Source organism: Salvelinus alpinus, chromosome 8, assembly GCF_045679555.1.
Source record: "Salvelinus alpinus chromosome 8, SLU_Salpinus.1, whole genome shotgun sequence".
NCBI classification, from domain to species: Eukaryota; Metazoa; Chordata; class Actinopteri; order Salmoniformes; family Salmonidae; genus Salvelinus; species Salvelinus alpinus.
In genome coordinates, this window is record NC_092093.1 from 76,570,634 (window position 1) to 76,596,310 (window position 25,677).

The window sequence follows — 25,677 nt, forward strand, 5'->3', positions numbered from 1 at the left end:
AATTTGTCCAATAGAAACTCTTGTATGTAACTGTTGGACTAATGATTACACCCTAGATCAGCAGGCAAGATTGTGCAAGGCTCTATCGAATGTGTCAATGTCTGTCACCTTGATTACTCAAATTTCTCTTGATCTACGTTATAAACTTTCATTCATAGGCTAGGTCAAATCAAATCAAATCAAATTTTATTAGTCACATACACATGGTTAGCAGATGTTAATGCGAGTGTAGCGAAATGCTTGTGCTTCTAGTTCCGACAATGCAGTAATAACCAACAAGTAATCTAACCTAACAATTCCACAACTACTACCTTATACACACACACAAGTGTAAAGGGATAAAGAATATGTACATAAAGATATATGAATGAGTGGTGGTACAGAACGGCATGGCAAGATGCAGTAGATGGTATAGAGTACGGTATATACATATGAGATGAGTACTGTAGGGTATGTAAACATAAAGTGGCATAGTTTAAAGTGGCTAGTGGTACATGTATTACATAAAGATGGCAAGATGCAGTAGATGATATAGAGTACAGTATATACATATGAGATGGGTAATGTAGGGTATGTAAACATTATATTAAGTGGCATTGTTTAAAGTGGCTAGTGGTACATTTTTACATAATTTCCATCAATTCCCATTTTTAAAGTGGCTGGAGTTGAGTCAGTATGTTGGCAGCGGCCGCTAAATGTTAGTGGTGGCTGTTTAACAGTCTGATGGCCTTGAGATAGAAGCTGTTTTTCAGTCTCTCGGTCCCTGCTTTGATGCACCTGTACTGACCTCGCCTTCTGGATGATAGCGGGGTGAACAGGCAGTGGCTTGGGTGGTTGTTGTCCTTGATGATCTTTATGGCCTTCCTGTGACATCGGGTGGTGTAGGTGTCCTGGAGGGCAGGTAGTTTGCCCCCGGTGGTGCGTTCTGCAGACCTCACTACCCTCTGGAGAGCCTTACGGTTGTGGGCGGAGCAGTTGCCGTACCAGGCGGTGATACAGCCCGACAGGATGCTCTCGATTGTGCATCTGTAGAAGTTTGTGAGTGCTTTTGGTGACAAGCCGAATTTCTTCAGCCTCCTGAGGTTGAAGAGGCGCTGCTGCGCCTTCTTCACAACGCTGTCTGTGTGGGTGGACCAATTCAGTTTGTCCGTGATGTGTACACCGAGGAACTTAAAACTTTCCACCTTCTCCACTACTGACCCGTCGATGTGGATAGGGGGGTGCTCCCTCTGCTGTTTCCTGAAGTCCACAATCATCTCCTTTGTTTTGTTGACGTTGAGTGTGAGGTTATTTCCCTGACACCACACTCCGAGGGCCCTCACCTCCTCCCTGTAGGCCGTCTCGTCGTTGTTGGTAATCAAGCCTACCACTGTAGTGTCATCCGCAAACTTGATGATTGAGTTGGAGGCGTGCATGGCCACGCAGTCGTGGGTGAACAGGGAGTACAGGAGAGGGCTCAGAACGCACCCTTGTGGGGCCCCAGTGTTGAGGATCAGCGGGGTGGAGATGTTGTTACCTACCCTCACCACCTGGGGGCGGCCCGTCAGGAAGTCCAGGACCCAGTTGCACAGGGCGGGGTCGAGACCCAGGGTCTCGAGCTTGATGACGAGTTTGGAGGGTACTATGGTGTTAAATGCTGAGCTGTAATCGATGAACAGCATTCTCACATGGGTATTCCTCTTGTCCAGATGGGTTAGGGCAGTGTGCAGTGTGGTTGCGATTGCGTCGTCTGTGGACCTATTGGGTCGGTAAGCAAATTGGAGTGGGTCTAGGGTGTCCGGTAGGGTGGAGGTGATATGGTCCTTGACTAGTCTCTCAAAGCACTTCATGATGACGGAAGTGAGTGCTACGGGGCGGTAGTCGTTTAGCTCAGTTACCTTAGCTTTCTTGGGAACAGGAACAATGGTGGCCCTCTTGAAGCATGTGGGAACAGCAGACTGGGATAAGGATTGATTGAATATGTCCGTAAACACACCAGCCAGCTGGTCTGCGCATGCTCTGAGGACGCGGCTGGGAATGCCGTCTGGGCCTGCAGCCTTGCGAGGGTTAACACGTTTAAATGTTTTACTCACCTCGGCTGCAGTGAAGGAGAGCCCGCAGGTTTTGGTAGGGGGCCGTGTCAGTGGCACTGTATTGTCCTCAAAGCGGGCAAAAAAGTTGTTTAGCCTGTCTGGGAGCAAGACATCCTGGTCCGCGACGGGGCTGGTTTTCTTTTTGTAATCCGTGATTGACTGTAGACCCTGCCACATACCTCTTGTGTCTGAGCTGTTGAATTGCGACTCGATTTTGTCTCTGTACTGGGACTTAGCCTGTTTGATTGCCTTGCGGAGAGAATAGCTACACTGTTTGTATTCGGTCATGCTTCCGGTCACCTTGCCCTGGTAAAAAGCAGTGGTTCGCGCTTTCAGTTTCACGCGAATGCTGCCGTCAATCCACGGTTTCTGGTTTGGGAATGTTTTAATCGTTGCTGTGGGTACGACATCGTCAATGCACTTCCTAATGAACTCGCTCACCGAATCAGCATATTCGTCAATATTGTTGTTGGACGCAATGCGGAACATATTCCAATCCGCGTGATCGAAGCAGTCTTGAAGCGTGGATTCAGATTGGTCGGACCAGCGTTGAACAGACCTGAGCGCGGGAGCTTGTTGTTTTAGTTTCTGTTTGTAGGCTGGAATCAACAAAATGGAGTCGTGGTCAGCTTTTCCGAAAGGGGGGCGGGGGAGGGCCTTATATGCGTCGCGGAAATTAGTATAACAATGATCTAGGGTTTTTCCAGCCCTGGTAGCACAATCGATATGCTGATAGAATTTAGGGAGTTTTGTTTTTAGATTAGCCTTGTTAAAATCCCCAGCTACGATGAATGCAGCCTCAGGGTGTGTGGTTTCCAGTTTACAAAGAGTCAGATAAAGTTCGTTCAGGGCCATTGATGTGTCTGCTTGGGGGGGAATATATACGGCTGTGATTATGATTGAAGAGAATTCCCTTGGTAGATAATGCGGTCGACATTTGATTGTGAGGAGTTCTAGATCAGGTGAACAGAATGACTTGAGTTCCTGTGTGTTGTTATGATGATCACACCACGTCTCGTTAATCATAAGGCATACCCCCCCGCCCCTCTTCTTACCAGAAAGATGTTTGTTTCTGTCGGCGCGATGCATGAAGAAACCAGCTGGCTGCACCGACTCCGTTAGCGTCTCTTGAGTTAGCCATGTTTCCGTGAAGCAGAGCACGTTGCAATCCCTGATGTCTCTCTGGAATGCTACCCGTGCTCGGATTTCATCAACCTTATTGTCAAGAGACTGGACATTGGCGAGTAGTATGCTAGGGAGTGGAGCGCGATGTGCCCGTCTCCGAAGCCTGACCACGAGACCGCCTCGTTTGCCCCTTTTACGGCGGGGTTGTAGCTACCTCGTGATGGGTATAGGGAAAAATGTTGTATTATGTAGTAGCCTAAACCTATCGACGTTACATTGAGCTGGGTGAATAGAATATGAATGACATTCATCCAATATGCTGTAATAGAAATAAGGCCATGCTCATAAAAAATATAATTGTCCTCCCTCATCTTAAATGGCACCAACCGCCACTGGTGCTTGCGTGTGTGTATATGTGTGTGTATATGTGTGTGTGTGTGTGTGTGTGTGTGTGTGTGTGTGTGTGAGTGTGCTTGTGCATGCGTGTGTGTGTGTATGCGTACATGTGTTCATGTTTGAGTGTGTGACAGAGACAGAAAAGGGAAACAGAAATGTTGAAACTTCATTACTGTTCGCAAAACAATGTCCATTACAGGCTAGAACATTTTACAATGCAAGAAGATATTGGTAGCTTCCAGCTTTGTAGGCTGACTTTCCTTGCTAGTTTACAGCTGAAGCCAACATCAATTCACCCCCCCCCCCCCCCCCCCGTACGTTGTTTGTGACAATATTCAAACCATAACGCAAAATATACTAATTTCAAAGCTGATTGCCAAAACCTTACCCTAACCCTAACCCTAACCCTAACCCTATCCCTAACCCAAAACCTTATTAATTCACTTAATCGGTCTCTCCCAAAGATGATGTATTGCCTCAGTGACCTGACTCTGTGTATAGGGCTCTGACGGGCTGCCCCCCCCCCTCTTTCTTCATGAAATATGTCATTACTGGTTAAAGAGAGAGCACACACTTTTTAAAAATAAGCTACTTCTATGCAAATGTTGTTGATCAGTATAATACAATAACTCTCACATGGAAAGGAAATAGATTGTTTATCATCTGTAGCCCCATGAGATCAGCCAAATCAAGCTCAATAACTCAATGCATGCACACACTCCTATTGCATATGCATTCACCTGCATTGTGAATAGGCCTAAGCTACATTTTGATATACCCCGTTTATCAATAGACTAAAGATCTACCATTTAAATATATACAGTACCTGTCAAGTTTGGACACACCTATTCATTAAAGAGTTTTTCTATATTTTTACTATTTTCTACATTATAGAGTAATAGTGAAGAAATCAACACTATGAAATAATACATATGGAATCATGTAGAACCAAAAAAAGTGTTAATTAAAATATATGTTATAGATTCTTCAAAGGAGCCACTCTTTGTCTTGATGACAGCTTTGCACATTATAGGCATTCTCTCAACCAGCTTCATGAGGTAGTCACCTGGAATGCATTTCAATTAACAGGTGTGACTTGTAAAAAGTTAATTTAAGGCCTAGCGTCGTCCGGGTTAGGGAGGGTTTGGCCGGCAGGGATATCCTGCCGGCCAAGACACACATCCAGGCTGTGTAAGGGCTATTTGACCAAGAAGGAGAGGGATGGAGTGCTGCATCAGATGATCTGGCCTCCACAATCACCTGACCTACACCCAATTGAGATGGTTTGGGATGAGTTGGACCGCAGAGTAAAGGAAAAGCAGCCAACAAGTGCTCAGCATATGTGGGAACTCCTAGCGACTCCTGTGGAAAAAAAGGTTAATTTGTGGAATTTCTTTTCTTAATGCGTTTGAGGCAATCAGGTGTGTTGTGACAAGGTAGGGTTGGTATACAGAAGATAACCCTATATGGTAAAATACAAAGTCCATATTATGGCAAGAACAGCTCATATAAGCAAAGATAATCGACAGTCCATCATTGCTTTAAGACATGAAGGTCAGTCAATCAGGAACATTTCAAGATCTTTGAAAGTTTCTTCAAGTGCAGTCGCAAAAACCATCAAGAGCTATGATGAAACTGGCTCTCATGAGGACCGTCACAGGAAAGGAAGACCCAGAGTTACCTCTGATGCAGAAGATAAGTTCATTAGATTTACCAGCCTTAGAAATCATGGGGTTCAAGTAACAGACACATCTCAACATCAACTGTTTAGAGGATACTGAGTGAATCAGGCCTTCATGGTCAAATTGCTGCAAAGAAACCACTACTAAAGGACACCAATAATAAGAAGAGACTTGCTTGGGCCAAGAAACACGAGCAATGGACATTATACCGGTGGAAATCTGTCCTTTGGTCTGATGAGTCCAAATTTGAGATTTTTGGTTCCAACAGTCGTGTCTTTGTGAGATGCAGAGTAGGTAAACAGATGATCTCCGCATGTGTGGTTCCCACCGTGAAGCTTGGTGGAGGTGTGATGGTGTGGGGTTGCTTTGCTGGTGATACTGTCAGTGATTTATTTAGAATTCAAGGCACACTTAACCAGCATGGCTACCACAGCATTCAGCAGCGATATGCCATCCCAGCTGGGTGGCGCTTAGTGGGACTATCATTTGTTTTTCAACAGGACAATGACCCAAAACACACATCCAGGCTGTGTAAGGGCTATTTGACCAAGAAGGAGAGGGATGGAGTGCTGCATCAGATGATCTGGCCTCCACAATCACCTGACCTACACCCAATTGAGATGGTTTGGGATGAGTTGGACCGCAGAGTAAAGGAAAAGCAGCCAACAAGTGCTCAGCATATGTGGGAACTCCTTCAAGACTGTTGCATTCGAGGTGAAGCTGGTTGAGAGAATGCCAAGAGTGTGCAAAGCTGTCATCAAGGCGATGGGTGGCTACTTTGAAGAATCTAAAATCTGAAATATATTTTGATTTGTTTAACACTTTTTTGGTCACTACATACAGTATGTTATTTCATAGTTTTGATGTCTTCACTATTATTCTACAATGTTGAAAATTGTAAAAATAAAGAATAACCCATAGAATGACTAGGTGTGTTCAAACATTTGACTGGTACTGTATACACAGTTGAAGTCGGAAGTTTACATACACCTTAGCCAAATACATTTAAACTCTGTTTTTCACAATTCCTGACATTTAATCCTCGTAAAAGTTCCCTGTCTTAAGTCAGTTAGGATCACCACTTTATTTGAAGAATGTGAAATGTCAGAATAATAGTAGAGAGAATGATTTATTTAAACTTTTATTTCTTTCTTCACTTTCCCATTGGGTCAGAAGTTTACATACACTCAGCTACTATTTGGTAGCATTGCCTTTGAATTGTTTAACTTGGTTCAAACGTTTTGGGTAGCCTTCCACAAGCTTCCCACAATAGGTTGGGTGAATTTTGTGATCTGGTGTAACTGAGTCAGGTTTGTAGGCCTCCTTGCTCTCATATACTTTTTCAGTTCTGCCCACACATTTTCTATGGGATTGAGGTCAGGGCTTTGTGATGGCCACTCCAATATCTTGACTTTGTTGTCCTGAAGCCATTTTGCCACAACTTTGGAAGTATGCTTGGGGTCATTGTCCATTTGGAAGACCTATTTGCAACCAAGCTTTAACTTCCTGACTGATGTCTTGAGATGTTGCTTCAATATATCCACATAATTTTCCTGCCTCATGATACCATCTATTTTGTGAAGTGCACCAGTCCCTCCTACAGCAAAGCACCCCCACAACATGATGCTGCCACCCCCGTGCTTCACGATTGGGATGTTGTTCTTTGGCTTGCAAGCTTCCCCCTTTTTCCTCCAAACATAACAATGGTCATTATGGCCAAACAGTTCTATTTTTGTTTCATCAGACCAGAGGACATTTCTCCAAAAAGTACGATCTTTGTCCCCATGTGCAGTTGCAAACCATAGTCTGGCTTTTTTAAGTGTGTTTTGGAGCAGTGGCTTCTTCCTTGCTGAGCTGCCTTTCAGGTTATGTCGATATAGGACTCTTTTTACTGTGGATAAAGATACTTTTGTACCTGTTTCCTTCCAGCATCTTCACAAGGTCCTTTCCTGTTCTGGGATTGATTTGCACTTTTCGCACCAAAGTACGTTCATCTCTAGGAGACAGAACGCGTCTCCTTCCTGAGCGGTATGATGGCTGCGTGGTCCCATGGTGTTTATACTTGCGTTCTATTGTTTGTACAGATGAACGTGGTACCTTCAGGCGTTTGGAAATTGGCTGATTTCTTTTTATTTTCCCATGATGACAAGCAAAGAGGCACTGAGTTTGAAGGTAGACCTTGAAATACATCCACAGGTACACCTCCAATTGACTCAAATGATGTCAATTAGCCTGTCAGAAGCTTCTAAAGCCTTGACATCATTTTCCAAGCTGCTTAAAAGGCACAGTCAACTTAGGCACAGTGAATTATAAGTGAAATAATTTGTCTGTAAACAATTGTTGGAAAAATGACTTGTGTCATGCACAAAGTAGATGTCCTAACCGACTTGCCAAAACTATAGTTTGTTAACAAGAAATTTGTGGAGTGGTTGAAAAACGAGTTTTAATGACTGAAACCTAAGTGTATGTAAACTTCCGACTTCAATTGTATATCTGTATATTTTTTAAAAAAAGTAGCTATCAACAAAGTCAGTTGAGTTAAGAGGGGGAAAAGTCAAGTGTGAGTGTTAGTTCACGAAGGGTCGGGGTGCGAGGCTGGTGCTGTGGGATTATTTAAGATACTCTTTGAAGAGGTAGGGTTTCAGATGTTTTGGGAAGATGGGCAGGGACTCTGCATTCCTAGCTTCAGGTGGAAGCTGGTTCCACCATTGTATGATTGTAGAATTGATGAATTAGTGCATAAATGGCTGTCTCTGAAAATGTTGAGGTACATTCTTGTTAAGGTAATGATAATGATCTCAAAAGATGCCCAATGGTTGAACAAATAAGTAGCTGCATTTATCTGTCTGGATCAAGTGCCATTCTTTGACTTTGGCTAATATGCCTTCTTGTTTTCCTCTGGTATCATGATGGCATCGTGATACCAAACTGGTATCAGTATCAAAGTCGAAATTATGTTATCGTGACAACCTTACTCAGTATAAGCCATGCTTGTGAGTTGAGCCTTGTTGTAGCAGGCATAGTGTGTTGGCTAGGTCACCGTGGCGATGGTCTGTGTGTGAGGATGCGGTAATAATGGGATGTAGATGCTCTTTGTGCTCTGCCTCTCTGCCCAGTAACCACAAATACATGGCAACACAGCACCTTTATGGAAATAGGACAGCTGCTCACTGAGTGGCTGGACATGGGTAGTCAACTAGCAGTACTGTAAGTGGAAAGGTGTGTGTGTGTGCATATGTGTTTACATATGCTAGTGAGCTAGCATACATGTTTGTGTTTTGCTTGAGGTGTGCATCAGCTTCTCTCTCTTTCTCTCACTCTCTCCTTATCTAACCTATCATCTCTCTCTCATTATTTAACCTATCCTCTCTCTCCCCTCTCTCTCCAGCTGGTGGCAGTGTATGAGGAGCAGGACCCTCACCATGGAGGCGATGGCACCAGTGCCAGCTCAACGGGCACACAGAGCCCTGACCCCTTCACTGCCGTCACAGAGCTCAACTCCAGCAACATGTCCGCCTTCCAGCCCTACCAGACGAGCAGCGAGATAGAGGTTACCCCCTCCGCCCTGCGCAGCAGTAAGTGTCAGACTAGTAGTACTTTAGTTTGCCACTTGGCCATTAAGTGCTCTAGTGTGTCACAGCTATTGAAAACATGTATCTGTAAGAAAGAAAGAAGATAGGAAACAGACTCTTGACCAATCAGCCCTGAATAAATCTGTTGTTTATATAGTTTAGTGAAGTTTTTTAAGAGTCAGTTGGAGTTGTGTCCAGGGAGTGGCTTTGCGGTGAGCGAGATGGGCAGGTGGTATCATCCAGGGGACTGTGGCTGCACCATCCACTCAATCATGCATGATGATGGGGGAGAGACACACCGGGTCTCTGATTAACACTGACAGCTGAGCCTGGGGGTCAACACGCACACACACATACGCACATACGCACATAAGCACGCACGCACACACACACGCACACACGCACACACACACACACACACACACACACACACACACACACACACACACACACACACACACACACACACACACACACACACACACACACACACACACACACACACACACACACACACACACACACACAGAAGCACAGAGGCACAGACACCCAGTACCATAACGTTTGTCTCCATCCCTCCCTAAGTCCATCCCTCAACTCCACCCTTTCCTACAGGTTGGACTTAGATACATAACACGCTGCTCAAGTTTTTGGGGCTTGCCTGTTTTGCATGTTATTTTGGCATTAATACGTGTCACATATCATTGCAAACAATGTAAAAAATATATATATAATTGAGTTAATAAATCCTCATACAAACATGGTCTCTTTTAAGTTTTCTTGAGTAAGGCAGTTCCAAAATACAGGTGTTTCAGCCTAGCTCAGTGCTTTCTGTGGTGGTGGAGCGGGCCAGCAGAAAAAAACGAGCATTGCGCCATGATTAGCTCAGTGTTCTGTCACTCATGGGGACCTTACGTAATCGCCAAGCTTAATTCCTTAGAAAGGGTGGACATCCAACATTTAGCTCTTTAGGTCCTGCCATAGAGTTATATTACAAGTGCCCTTGTATGAAGGCTCAAGGTCGATGGCCACAGAAATGAAGTCAAATTACATTATATGTACAGTAGCTTTGATTGGACTGATCATGTCAACATCTTACTTTCACAATCTTAGCTAGCAGTCATCCTCATGAATCAAGTCTACTGGCAAATCCTTTTTAATCCTTGTCATATGAAGAGAAATAATGAAGACAAACTATAGATAAAACGTATCGGTGCTCATCGGCCATTGGACATAAACATTACACAACTATTTGGAGATCGCAAATTCAACAATGAGTGGTTTGTAAGGAATCGGTGACAGTGGCTAACTGCAAGCATTGCAACTGGGAAGTCGGGAATAAACAGCTCAAACTGGGAAAATACACTGTGAACTGTCATTCAACTCGGAATTGTAAATCCGGCACCTCTCTATTTGATGAGAAAATTTGCCCACGAAGGACCGCCGAGCCACTTTCCTGTTCAAGCACATCACAACAACGTGAGTCCAACAATGTCTTGTGCTGCTTCATAAATGATGTAGGATGCCAGAGAGATATGTATCCTGTAGCTAAGAAAGTAATACTAAGTGTATGTTGTCTGGTAACCTGTTAGTAGCCCATGTGCCTCACCCGGATAATTTTGACTATTTTCATCAACGCGGTATTGTAAACACATCGTTCCTGGCCGGTGTGTGCTTGTTTACTAACTTTTTTGTTCAGCTTTGACAGTGCTACTGATAGTAGTGTTGGCACTTGGCTTGCACGTGCAAATTCAGGACAAAAAACATTCTATAATAGAATTGTGTTATTTGACATGTCAAATTAAAAGCTTATTTAACGCGTCAAATAGTGTTATATGACATGTATCCTTTTTGACACACAAAGACCCAAACGGCGTTCAATGTGCCTCACCATAATAATTTGGTCTATTTTCTCCTCTTAATTTCGCCTACTGTTCTAACTTGGTGGTGCACATGTAGCCTATAACCTGTTTTAGAGAAATGTAATCATTGAATATTGTAAGAGCTTTCATTGTCTGTTTATATGCCCCCTTTATTTATCCTACGATTCTGACTTGTTGTACAGGGAGTACACTGTAAGAACGGCCCTTGTTCTGAATTCTGTCGCTGTACATTTCAAAAGTGCTGAACAAATAGTTATATTGACTACGTCCGTCCTAGCTCGCTCATTAATGTCTTAATCGGTATTACTAATTGCCTCTTATTCGCTTGTCGTCCCCTTATGCCATAGTTTGCACATCTCAATTGTCAGTAGAAACCACATTTGTTTAAGCAAGTCAGACATATCAGCTATGTTTTTTTAAAGGCGGTAAATGAGGCTGAATGAACTGTTTCTCTGCCAGACAAGGCTCCGCTGAAAGCCAGGTGTAGCAGTGGTAAGGTGTTGGAACTACTGTTGGGACAGCTTTATGTAGGCCCTAATAGTTTGTGTGCACCGTTTGGCACCGTTATAGTGCAATTAATGTATTATTTAGTGTTGTTTAGTGGCTTTGCTGACAGGCATCCCACATTTTTTTGTTTTTCCCCACCAAGATTTACATGCTAAAATCACCACTGATTGTAACAGAGAAAAGTGCAATAACAATAGGAAAGGAATCAGAACGTGTTTGCAGACAGATATCTTCAAAAAAACATGGTCTATTGCTCTCTCCCTCCTTTTCCCCCAACAAACACAAACCTCAAACAGACACAAACACAAACCTCAAACAAACACAAACCTCAAACAGACACAAACACAAACCTCAAACAAACACAAACCTCAAACAGACACAAACACAAACCTCAAACAAACACAAACCTCAAACAGACACAGACACAACCACAAACCTTAAACAGACACCAACACAAATTTCAATCAGACACCAACACAAACCTCAGACAGACACCAACATAACAGATGCCTCCCATGTTACTGGGTCTCTCCTTTGAACCAGTGATGTGGTGTTATTGTTGCTTCCACAATGCTATCTCACAGGGAGGTCTGGTACTGTACACAGCCCTCTGATGGGACTGCATATTCTCCCCTCCCTTGGTTTTTATGAGCCATTGTGTATTGGAGGACTCTCTTTACCCCCTACTGAAACAGGTGTGTGTGTGTGTGTGTGTGTGTGTGTGTGTGTGTGTGTGTGTGTGTGTGTGTGTGTGTGTGTGTGTGTGTGCGTGTGCGTGTGTGTGTGCGTGCGTGCGTGTAAACTTCCAATCCTCGCGACCATCGTTTTGGAATAATAGTACACCGCCTTCCAACAATCATAGCAGCAGGTATCCTGTTTTAAAGTGAACACTTTACTATTGTATTTTATTGACAAAGTAAAGGAAGGTCATGTGCTGTTATACCTCATCGGTTTGTTGCCCATCCCACTTTAGTTGATACACGTCTCACCACTATAAAACATTGGATGTGTCCCGAATTGCACCCTGCTCCCTATACAGTGCACGCCTTTTGAAAAGTAGTGCACTATAGGAATAGAGCGCTATTTGGTATGCACGCAGTGTATACTATAGAGAACTAAAGCCACGCTTATGTCTCTTGTCCTCCCTCCCCTTCCTGTCTCACACATTTAAATGAGTGGTACACCAGCTACAAATTAGCTCTGGGACTAAGTTACAGAGTTTGCCCTCAATTGCCGAGTTGATTACCGTCTAAGACTGCACTTTCACTCTCATCCCCCGGTCCCATTGTGATAGAGCAGTAATATACTGCACAGCCTAATTAGACTCTGTGGATTGTTTGTGGTGGGAGTGTGTGTTTTTTTCTGTTTGCGTGTGTGTGTGTTCTGTTGTTATGCTTGTGTGTGATTGGCTGGACAGGCAGATGGACGAATGCAGAATGCAGCCTGCGTCCCTTTAAGAGGAGCGAAGCAGCAAATTACCGGCGGCGATAACACAAATCAGACATCAGAGTAGCACCGCCGAGCGGGCAGCTGTGCTGTGAAGCATAGCATTATAGATATGTGAAATAATCATCTTCAGAATCGTATTGATTGTTTTTCTCCCTCTCGTTCCGCCATCTCGCCCACCTCGGCAGCTCGTTTTAGATTTCCAAGCCGAAGGAAGCCGCGGAGGTCAGACTGTTAATAATTGGCTTGCCGATGAGATGTAAATTGCAATAATGAATGTAATTTGCCTGGTAATTATATGGATGGAGGTCCATTTCACTTGCTGCACATTAAAGTATAATCCTGCGGATAGAAAAAGAAAATGTAGCTATAAAATTGTAGAACGAAAACTAGCTTGGAATCCTAATGAACATTTTTCTTTCGGCCTTGTTGATGCTTGCTAAGATCTGTACAGTTCATGAACCCTATCCATATGAGTTGCATAAACTCTCTAGATGAGTTGTATTGACTCTACTTACCTGGTTGGGTAGGTTACTTACTAAATATAATCCGTTACAGTTACTAGTTACCTGTCCAAAATTGTTATCAGTAATGTAAATGTTGGATTAGCCAAACTCAGTAACGTAATCTGATTACTTTAATCTGATTACTTTAATCTGATTACTTTCTCCTTAAGAGGCATTAGAAGAAGACAAAAAGGATCCATCAAACTCGTTTCGTGTGTCATCATAGTGGTCTCTGAATTGTGGTCAGACTTGCTCAGGTGGAACAAACTTAAACTTGCGGCTTTTTTCAATGCTGAATTGAATATCATTGAGAAAACAGAAAGGTGCCATAATAAATGTTTTCGCAAACATCCTTTCAAAATGTTAAGGTAATCCAAGAAGTAGTCATCTAGTTTTTCAAATTTATCTGTAATCTGATTACCTTATTTTTGTTTGGTCACGTAACTGATTACAGTTAGTTTTTTTGTAATCCGATTACATGTAACGGATTACATGGACAATATTGCATGGAACTCATCTAGATACAACCCTGTATCTAGATGAGTTGCATACTCCATTTGCATGAGTCCAGGGCCTGATGTTGAGGTATCAATGGACCGGTTGGCAAAGATAGAGGTGGTGGTAGTGTGTTTAAACCCTGAGCTGAGGAATTGTGCAGACGCTACAGTGCTGCATTGGAAAGAGGCCCAGTCCAGTTGGGCAATGGTGGCATGAAGAACAGAGGCACTCATTAGAGGTGCCGTACCATGCCTCAGGTGCAGCACCCTGGGACACTGACTCCAATACTTGTCCTTCTCTGGAACTTCCTCCTGGACCTCTGCTCTGCCCTGGTTATCCATCAAACCTACAGTACCTACAGCAAGAGCTGCTCTACCTCTATCAAACCCATATCCCATCACGCCATCCTGTTCAGAGGCAGCTGATGACACCTTTTGTGTGTAATGGGAAAAACAAACCAACCAGCCACTTAGGTGGTACTTATCTGGCGGCTATGCTGAAAGTGGAGTGCTCTCCCTTTGAGCACAGCCCCCATCCATCCCACTGCACATCAACCCACTGAAAGTACACAGACCTTGGTTTAAAACAAAACTACCACAACAGGAGATATGAGTGAAGCCAGTGACATATTATGATTGGCCCCCTGCTCTCCTCTCTCCTGCTGGGTGTAAACCTGTTGCGATTCAACCCACTCAGGGATATCTTCTGTTTGGCCACCAGTTGGCCAATCAGCAGTAGGGAAGCTGGTTCCTGTCTGGTTGGTTGGCTGTTGGCTGGTGCGCTCTACCCCTACTTCTAATTGGTCAGGAATATGCCCCCACTGAATCACTGTGGTAATTACTTTATTCTTGCTATGTAACTACTGTAAAAAAAAATATATATATATATATAAAAAAAGTGCCATGGATGTAAAATGTGTGTAGAATGTACATTTAACAACAGAAGTAAAAGTTGTAAAAACAAAGTGTATTTTTGTCCTCTGAAGACGGTGGGTGGTGGATTCCATATAGAAGTCAGTAAAGGACACACAATGGCACCATGTTCCCTATATAGGGCTCTGGTCAAAAGTAGTGCATTATATAGGGAATAGGGTGCAATTTGGGACGCTAACAATGTACTGTACAGCAACTCTGACAACAATCACTGCAACAGCAGGAACTCTATGTTGAAGCATTGATCAGTGTCTGAATTTTTGTCTATATAAACTCAGCAAAAAAAGAAACGTTCCTTTTTCAGGACCCTGCCTTTCAAAGATAATTCGTAAAAATACAAATAACTTACCAGATCTTCATTGTAAAGGGTTTAAACTCTGTTTCCCATGCTTGTTCAATGAACCATAAACAATTAATGAACATGCACTTGTGGAACAGTCGTTAAGACTAACAGCTTACATGCAATTAAGGTCACAGTTATGACAACTTAGGACACTAAAGAGGCCTTTCTACTGACTCTGAAAAACACCAAAAGAAAGATGCCCAGGGTCCCTGCGCATCTGCGTGAACGTGCCTTAGGCATGCTGCAAGGTGGCATGAGGACTGCAAATGTGGCCAGGGCAAAAAATTGCAATGTCCGTACTGTGAGACGCCTAAGACAGCGCTACAGGGAGACATGACGAACAGTGGCAGACCACGTTTAACAACTAGAGGTCGACCGATTATGATTTTTCAACGCCGATACCGATTATTGGAGGACCAAAAGAAGCCGATAGCGATTAATCGGATGATTTTTGTATATATATATATTTGTAATTACGACAATTACAACAATACTGAATGAACAATGAACACTTATTTTAACTGAATATAATACATAAATAACATCTATTTAGTCTCAAATATGTAATGAAACATGTTCAATTTTGTTTAAAAAACACAGTGTTGGAGAAGAAAGTAAAAGTGAAATATGTGCCATTTAAAAAATTGAACGTTTAAGTTCCTTGCTCAGAACATACGAAAGTTGGTGGTTCAATATTCCCAGTTCTTCAATATTCCCAGTTAAGAAGTTTTAGGTTGTAGTTATTATAGGAATTATGACGCGTCGACTATTTCTCTCTATACCATTTGTATTTCATATACCTTTGTTCTAATAGGCACTTTAGTATTGCCAGCCTAATCTCAGGAGTTGATAGGCTTGAAGTCATAAACAGCGCTGTGCTTCAAGCATTGCTAAGAGCTGCTGGCAAACGCAGTAAAGTTTGAATGAATGCTTACGAGCTTGCTGCTGCCTACCACCTTTGTCAGACTGCTCTATCAAATATCAAATCATAGACTTAATTATAATATAATAAACACAGAAATACAAGCCTTTGGTCATTAATATGGTCAAATCCGGAAACTATCATTTGGAAAACAAAATGTTGATTATTTCAGTGAAATATGGAACCGTTCCGTATTTTATCTAACGGGTGGCATCCCTAAGTCTATATATTGCTGATACATTGCACAACCTTCAATGTTATGTCATAATTATGTAATATTCTGTCAAATTAGTTTGCAACGAGCCAGGCGGCCCAAACTGTTGCATATACCCTGACTCTGCATGCAATAAACGCAAGGAAAGTGACACAATTTCCCTAGTTAATATTGCCTGATAACATGAATTTGTTTCAACTAAATACACAGGTTTACAAATATATACTTCTGTGTATTGATTTTAAGAAAGGCATTGATGTTTATGGTTAGGTACATTTTTCACGGCCGTCAAAAGGAGGAGACCAAAGCACAGCGTGGTTAGCGTACATATTCCTTTTATTAAGGTGATGCCAACAAAAATAATAACAATACAGAACAACCGTGAAGCTTAAGGGCTATGTGCCACAAACAAAGTTAACTTCCCACTAAGAAAGGAGGGAAAAGGCTACCTAAGTATGGTTCCCAATCAGACAACGATAGACAGCTGTGCCTGATTGAGAACCATACCCGGCCAAGACATAGAAATACAAAATCATAGAAAAACAAAACTTAGAATGCCCACCCCAAATCACACTTGCAGGTGCCTTGGTGGAAGAGTGGGGTAACATCTCACAGCAACAACTGGCAAATCTGGTGCAGTCCATGAGGAGGCACTGCAGTACTTAATGCAGGTGGTGGCCACACCAGATACTGACTGTTTTGATTTTGACCCCCCCTTTGTTCAGGGACACATTATTCCATTTCTGTTAGTCACATGTCTGTGGAACTTGTTCAGTTTATGTCTCAGCTGGTGAATCTTGTTATGTTCATACAAATATTTACACATGTTTGCTGAAAGTTAACGCAGTTGACAGTGCGAGGACGTTTATTTTTTTGCTGAGTTTAGTTATGTATTAGAAGTAAGTTTTGAAAACTGAAGTTGAAGCTTTAACATGTTTTCAGAGATTTTCCATCGTAGACTTGAACTTTTTGAGTTCATTTCTTTGGTCAGAAAGTCTTGCAGTCCTCTGTGGGCTTGGTTGAAGTCCAGAAGCAGTGATTGCCCATTATAGATAAACTAACAGGGTTTGGTTTGAACTGCAAGCAGGTAGGGCTGATACTGGGCTCGGCTCTCTGATACTCATCTGTCTCTCGTCTGTACTCTCTCCATCTCTCTCTCCCCCTGTCGCTCTTTCACTCCTTCGTTCTGGTCCAAAGGCTCTCCTCTTCAATCTAGCACTTCTGTGGCAGTAGGCGCGATGCAATCTGCAAACAGTGGTATCAGAGAAATCAGGGAGGTGATAATAGTGACAGTGTGTGATTGTCCTGCTCTGATGTGTGTGTGTGTGTGTGTGTGTGTGTGTGTGTGTGTGTGTGTGTGTGTGTGTGTGTGTGTGTGTGTGTGTGTGTGTGTGTGTGTGTGTGTGTGTGTGTGTGTGTGTGTGTGTGTGTGTGTGTGTGCGTCCATCTCTCTGAACAGTGTTCCTTTATTGGCATCAACTCTCACTCCAAACTCCTCTGAACAAAGTTTGATACCACTTTCAAAAAATTGCTTATAAAAATGCATGCTTTCTCCTTAACGTTACATATACCAGGCAAAGGTTTGGACACACCTACTCATTCAAAGGTTTTTCTTTATTTTTTACTATGTTCTACGTTGCATTGTAGGCTACCCAATTGGCTTCAAAAGAGCACACACTAGTGAGGAGTGGAATATGAGGTGGTATATTATATAATTATAACCATCACTCTCGACTAAAGCTCCCTCTCTCTCTCTCTCTCTCTCTCTCTCTCTCTCTCTCTCTCTCTCTCTCTCTCTCTCTCTCTCTCTCTCTCTCTCTCTCTCTCTCTCTCTCTCTCTCTCTCTCTCTCTCTCTCTCTCTCTCTCTCTCTCTCTCTCTCTCTCTCTCTCTCTCTCTCTCTCTCTCTCTCTCTGCACTGTCTTTGACTTTGAAGTGTCTTTGTCTGGCTGAGTTAGTGTGGAATTTATTAGTTATGTCAACTCTTAATCACCCAGTGGGCTACATTAAAACCTCTCATGGCAAGTGAAACGAGAGGGCGGAGAGGAGGGATAGTTGGCCTTTAAACAGCACTGCTATCAAAGGAGAGGGGGCGTCGAGAGTCGTCGTAATGCAAGACTATTAGTCATAAATCTATAAAACTGCCAACAATTTCATCTATAGCTTATTACTGCTAATTATTGTAACCGTTGACACCGTTAAATGGTTAAGAGACGGATTTGGTAATGAAGTGTGAAGAGTGCTCTCTGACTGGTAAGGAAAGTACCCACTCATCACTAGTGGGTGAGTGTGTGGTTGTCTGGAATGTCAGAGCGGGGCCAGTTAGCAGCAGAGCAGTGCAGAGTTATAGGCTAGGATGCTCCGCTCCTTGCGCTCATTCCCCAGCTCTCCCATGACTCGGAGAAAGGGGCAACTCTTAGCTGTGTCTTCCCACGCTCCAAGAACCTACACTAACAGTCACGTCCCCACTTTGCACTTCTACAGTGCCGTAGTTTACAGTGATCTGTGGCTCAGTGTAGACAGCTTTATAGCTTCCTGGTTGAGGAGAGGAGCTCTGCTGTTTGTTTGTCAGTGGTAATGTTACCCAGGAGCTGTACAGACACTAATGGGACAACTCATCACACACACACACACACACACACACACACACACACACACACACACACACACACACACACACACACACACACACACACACACACACACACACACACACACACACACACACACACACACACACACACACACACACACACACACACACACACACAAAAAGTGAATTCCGGGACGTTTCTTTAACCCCAGTGGACCACGGGAAGTGTGGCTTGGTATGTTATGGTTGAGGGGGTTTGTTTTACAGCCTCTGGTCTGTCTGCGTGCAAGTGTTTAACAGGCTGTGGTCTGGTGTCATCCCAGCACTCAGTTGATACTAGACAAAGCCACTTAGGAGAGTTATGTGACTGTATCTGTCTAAAATATGTAATCTCCTCCCTCTTTTGACCCCCAGAGGGTACTTAATGTACACTTGTTTACATCCAAGATAAAATACTGCTGAGGGCTTTATGGTTTAGAAAACACTCAGAAACATAGCTCAAGATAGAGACTTGTAAACACTGATAGACATAGCTGATAAAATACTAATGGCTTTATCGCTAAGAAAACACCCAAAACGACCCAGGATCAACAACCATTATCTCTTAGCTAAAGTGAACTATTGTTGTTTATTACCCCTTTTTGACATGTTTGTATTTAAGTAGATGTATGTCCATAGGGTGAATGAATGTACATTCCTTCTTGACACATTTATTTTGTATATTTTTATGTTTATGTTGTGTGCGTGCCATACCACACCAGCGCTATTGCGATTGCAGCAAATATATTCAGCCGTCACTGAATTTAAATGAAAAAATAAATACAAAATAAATGATTCAAGTCTGATTCACACCAGAGGATAAAACAAAGCCATGGCCTTGTGTCTGTCTATACTCCCTTCATGTCTATGGTTGCGTCCCAAATAGCACCTTATTCTCTATTTAGTGCACTACTTTCTACCAGGGCCCATAGGGCTCTGGGCAAGATTAGTGCACTAAATAGGGAATATTGTGCCATTTGGGATGAAGCCTATGATAAAAGATTAGGCACTATCATTAGCAATGTCACCAAGTCCTCTGTACGAGTAGGGCTGATGTTTTTCAACCCCCTAATTCAAAGACTGACTACAAAGCACAAGGCTTTTCATGTTGCAGTGCTTTGTGAATGCAAACGAAGAGCTGATAAAATCCATATGTTTTGATGTCATTCCCCATGGTTTGTCACACACACACACACACACACACACACACTTACCCCAACCACCCACACAGTTGACTGTCCACAGTAACACAATGTACTACACTGTCAAATCCACTTCATGTCAGTGACACATACTGTACTGTAACCTTTGACTTGTTGCAGTTGTTGTAAAATGTCTTCTTTGTTTGTTTCCCTCTCCATGAACATCTTAACTAGGGATTACAGTTCTCAAACCTTTCATTAGAACCACAATGAGTCGTGATTAGATTGTTCCAACCGCCATCTTATTTCCCATCTGAATGTGTTCTAATCGGCCCTGTAGGAAATCACCCTCCTGCTGACAACTGGCCCTCCTGCTGGCCCTCCTGCTGACAATCTCTCTCTCTCTCTCTCTCTCTCTCTCTCTCTCTCTCTCTCTCTCTCTCTCTCTCTCTCTCTCTCTCTCTCTCTCTCTCTCTCTCTCTCTCTCTCTCTCTCTCTCTCTCTCTCTCTCTCTCTCTCTCTCTCTCTCTCTCTCTCTCTCTCTCTCTCTCTCTCTCTCTCTCTCTCTCTCTCTCTCTCTCTCTCTCTCTCTCTCTCTCTGTCTCTCTCTCTCTCTCTCTCTCTCTCTCTCTCAAAACACACACACATAACTCCTTCTGCTTGTTTGCCTCTCATCCTAAGCCAATATAGTGGGCTGAAAACCCCATTAAAATGACTTATTAGCCTTTAAGTTGTCTCAGACATGAATAGAAATGGGTTCCATTTGCATGTTGTGTGGTGTGTGCTTCAACTTCAGACAGGGGACCTTTTTTTCTCTCTCTTTTCTCGCTCTGTCACTTTTCTCTCTCTCTCTGTCTCTCTCTCTCTCTCTCTCTCTCTCCCTCTCTCTCTGTGAAGGATAGGCTGCGGTGGTGTAGTAAAGTGCACTAATTTGTCAGATGTGAGAGCTGCTCAGGTGATGGGGCACTCAACCCCAATGAGGTGCACCCCACTATTTACATCCGGGGCATGGAAGGGTCACAGCCAGCTCAAGGGCAATGTGGTCCTCAATCGGCTGTTCTCCTGAGGGATCAGCTTCAGCAGATTTGTGTCTCTTGTTTCTTTGTCTCATGACGCTGTTTACCCTCATCCTCCTCCTGTTTTTGTCCTCTTCCTCCCTCATTGAGTTCCAGTGGGATTGAAGTACCTGTGAAGTAGTTTATTTTTACAGGGGGCTTCAAAGAGGGATAGAGGTACGTAGAGAGAGAAAAGGCAGAGTGGAGAGATGGAAATAAAGAAAGAAAGAAAGAAAGAAGGAAAGAAGAAGTTGATTGAGACATACATTACACTATTGGGAGAGATGAGACAAAGCTGCAGTATTTGAGAGTACCTTTGAGCATGATTTACGTGGCTTGAAAGTTTTAAATTAGAGAGTTGTTATCTTGGCTTGGTACTCAGTAAGTTAGCAGGAGTTGTTATTTTGGCTTGGCCTTACTGCTGCTGCTAGGCTACATGCATTTGGCTGCTCCATCCACTCTGCAGAAGAGCTGAGTCCTGCTTATCATCAACTCTATAGACAGATCTGCAGAGATACAGTCAGCCCCATAGAGCTGTGTGGAAAACTAGACTAACATGCCAGTTACAGAGTTGCTTTTTTTGGCCAGGAATCAGGCGTTTGATCTTGAGAAAACAGCTTCATATAATCTGTTAGTGTTGTTATGTTTCTCGTCCAGGCCCATATGTAAGCCTCCACACATGGGCTCTGCGGGCAATCTGGACATTAAGGGATAATTGATTTGACAATGTGCAGGGCTGTAACGAACAGAGTTCCCTGTGTAAGGAGTTTAGCCAAATATTTAGAAACCACACGTCACTCATTTGGCTTTGAAGGGATTTGTGGAATGAATGAACATAGAGGCCCATGCAGCTCATAAAAAGTATTATGTATGTGTTGTGTTGTAATTGAGTCATATTTTGGTCAGTTCTTTAAAGCTGGAATCCTTAATGGTGAAACTGCCATGTCCGTTTGCAATATTACTACAACCATTAAGTTACTGTAAACAACCAACACAGTTTTTACCATGTTGCACGACACTCCTTAACAAAATAAAAACAATATCAACTGTGGATTCCATCTTTAAAAAAATATTTTAATGTATTTTTTATGTACTTTTTACCCCCTTTTCTCCCCAATTTTGTGATATCCAATTGGTAGTTGCAGTCTTGCCCCATCTCTACAACTCCAGTGCGGACTCGGGAGAGGCGAAGGTCGAGAGCCATGCGTCCTCCGAAAAACGAACACACAAAGCCACATTGCTGTCTTGACAACTGCTCGCTTAACCCGGAAGCCAGCCGCACCAATGTGTCGGAAGAGACACAGTTCAGCTAGCGACCGAAGCCAGCTTGCATGCGCCCGGCCGCCACAAGGAGTCGCTAGAGCGCGATGGGACAAGGACATCCCAGGCAGCCAAACCCTCCCCTAACCCGGACGACGCTGGGCCGATTGTGCGCCGCCTCATGGGTCTCCCATTCGCGGCCGTCTGCGACACAACCTGGGATCAAACCCGGATCTGTAGTGACGCTTCTAGCGCTGATCAGTGCCTTAGACCGCTGCACTACTCGGGTGGCCCACGGATTCCATCTTTAATAAACTCAATGTTTGGCAGAGGGACCGTGGGAATGACTACCAAACAGAACAAACACACAAACGAGCCAGCGACTCACAGCATAGTCTCTGCCATTACATGTTACTAGATCGGTTTGTGCTGAATAAACAATGACCATAGGAGTTCAGACCATAGGAGTTCTCTACATTGCCTTGTGTTGATGACTCATAGTCCCAAATCAAATGTTCCTCTCTGGGTACCGGATGCACGCTTTCATATCCAGGTGGGACATCTCCAACATTGGACAGAGGATCTAATATTTAACCGCACGAAACCCGTCAAGGCCTAGCCTTGATGTGTCAAATAAAAACCTCATGCATTCTTCTATCGCACGGCGTGACGGATCGAGGTGATGTCTATATCCAAAACATAATTTCCAGGGATCATAATAACATCTGGTTCTTTTGATTCAAGATGTCTTTTCTCCTACATACATTCTTCAAATCATAGCATATCCCCTATAGTACTGCTGATCCTAGTGGTTTCTTGGCTTTGGCTCTCTGCTCTTTCTCTCTTTCTCTCTTTCTTTGTCACCTGTTGTGAAGTCTTTTATGATCCATCTTGTCCTTTTCGCTATCTTCATCCTTCAATCTCCCCATCTCCCCATCAATCTCTGATCTCTGTTTCACCTGCGTGGTGTGTGTGTTAGGAGCTGTAAGATTAGCATGTTTGCACATCCTGGGTTGGAAGCGGTCCACGTGGCTCCATATAGATAGCTTTAATCAGCCGTGAAGCAGACCGTTCAATAGACAGTTTAGTCATCAGTGAAAAGACCCCCTATCATCTTAGGCCTCTCGGAAAGACCGGCTTGCATTACAAACACCCTATTCCAAATATATAGTGCACTACTTTTGACCAGAGCCCTGTGGGCCCTGCTCAAAAGTAGTGCACTAAATATAGTATAGAGAATAGGGTGCCATTTGGGGCGCAGAGCCCTATCATCTGCTCAAGATTAATGGAAACACATTTCTTTGATTATTTTCTTTTCCCTCCCAGTAAATATATGGTTGGTCACAAAGCAGAGAGAAATTAGTTTTGAATTTGCTATTCTGTTGTCCTTCTGGAAAGCAGTGCTTTTTTCCCCCAGAGTTGTTACGGTAGCTCAGTGTGAAAATAAATATCGCAAAGTCTTTCTTGGTAATGTCTGTGATATTTGTGTGTGCTGTCTGGCTCTATTAGCCAGAGCTTTGGTGCAATAACAAATAGGTCTGGAAGGTGTCTGCATTGGTACTTAGAAATTACTGTTTTGTCAGGGGTGGTAAAACTGATACATGGGCAACCATATACTTTTCCCGTCTTGCTAGCTTGCTTGCTAACACATGGGTCAACTTGAACTGGGTGTGCTATTGCTAACCCAGCAAGCATTTCCACATGTGGGCCCAATGTGGGCTTAAACATTGGACCCATGTAGGCTGCTCAAATTGGGCTGGATGCGCCTTTGCTCATTGCGTCCACATTGGCCCCAAGGCTGGTGGCACCAAGGCTGGTGGGCCCAAGGCAGCCCTCACTTTGCCTGAACCTGAAATAAGACCAGCCTGTTGGATTGTCGGCCTGTTACATTGTATCAAGAAGACATCAAAGTTGTTGCTATTATATATACAGCATTATTACCAGAGAAGCTTAGCGCTTCTCCTGCCACATGAATGTATTTAACTTTGTATCAGAGAAACAACAACAGGTAAAATACAGAAGTTTAGTAATAAAAATAGTACAATTAATCAATGGTTACAGGATGAATGATGATAATGGCGTATGATCGATACAGGAGAAATTGATGAATTCAAAAGGTTGTTTACCAGCAAATGGTTAGAGGATGATATTCTCAATTTGGACAGAGCAACATTTAAACCCTCAAGACTAGACTTAACAGGTCCCGTGGGTGCAAACAAGTATGGTCTATGAATTGTGAATGGAGGAAGTAACTTCAAATCGGCAAGTAGTAGTCCAGTTCTAATGTTGAAGTTATTTCTTAACGTTAACCTAAAGAGCTACACATTACACATCATGGTAATACAAGAGAGACAAGAAATGTAGCTGTATAGTCCAACACAGGTTAGCGGACACCAACCCAACATGGGTCAGCACACACCATGCCCTTCATATAATACATGAAATGGGGGTCAGATGGCAGTGCGGCCTCGCTAACTGACGGTGCGGCCTCGCTAACTGACGGTGCGGCCTCGCTAACTGACGGCGCGGCCTCGCTAACTGACGGCGCGGCCTCGCTAACTGACGGCGCGGCCTCGCTAACTGACGGCGCGGCCTCGCTAACTGACGGCCTCGCTAACTGACGGTGCGGCCTCGCTTGCTAGCTGACGGTGCGGCCTCGCTAACTGACGGTGCGACCTCGCTAACTGACGGTGAGTCGGCCTCACGCAAGCTCAGAGATCGGAGTCCTGGGAGGCTGGTCAAGCCTGGCACTTCAAAAGGGACTTTTCCTGGCCAGTGTGGTCAACCAGGGTCCCTGGTCTAAAGTGGGTTGATAGGCCCCTGTCCAGCAAAAGGTGGTTGTGCTGGTGTGATTTGAGGGTCCATTCCTACTACTATAAGATTCTATCTGAAGAAAGACGATTCTGAGATAATTATCTTTAAAGTTCTGAACCCTCATTGGTTTGAATGGTGTTTTGTATAGTTTTTTAAAACTTAACATGAATTGGGGTATTTGCAAACCACGTCCCAAGATATTCTGAGCCCCCACCTCTACATTGTGAAGCAGATGGGATTGGTGTGGGCTGACCTGTGTTAGGTTTGGTGTGGGCTGACCTGTGCTAAGCTTGGTGTGGGCTGACCTGTGCTAGGCTTGGTGTGGGCTGACCTGTGCTAGGCTTGTTGTGGGCTGTCCTGTGCTAGGCTTGTTGTGGGCTGTCCTGTGCTAGGCTTGGTGTGGGCTTACCTGTGCTAGGTTTGGTGTGGGCTGACCTGTGCTAGGCTTGGTATGGGCTGACCTGTGCTAGGCTTGGTGTGGGCTAGCCTGTGCTAGGCTTGGTGTGGGCTGACCCGTGTTGGGATAGTGCCTGCTAACCTGTGTTGGATTGTGTAGGCTAGCCCGCGTTAGGCTGAGGTGGGATTGGTGTGGGCTAGCCCGTGCTGGACTGATGTGGGATTGGTGTGGGCTAGCCTGTGCTGGGCTGATGTGGGATTGGTTTGGGCTATCCTGTGCT

General features: G+C 43.8%; 1 protein-coding gene across 4 annotated transcripts in view; it reads left to right on the forward strand.

The window, feature by feature from the left end:
* The window catches only part of LOC139583730 (partitioning defective 3 homolog), a 599,078-nt gene that overhangs the window by 213,024 nt on the left and 360,377 nt on the right, over positions 1 to 25,677 (forward strand). For all 4 annotated transcript variants that reach the window (XM_071415128.1, XM_071415130.1, XM_071415129.1 and 1 more), the window contains exon 3: positions 8,664 to 8,850. In XM_071415128.1, coding sequence (XP_071271229.1) covers positions 8,664 to 8,850 — 187 coding nt within the window. The remainder of the gene's footprint in view (positions 1 to 8,663; positions 8,851 to 25,677) is intronic.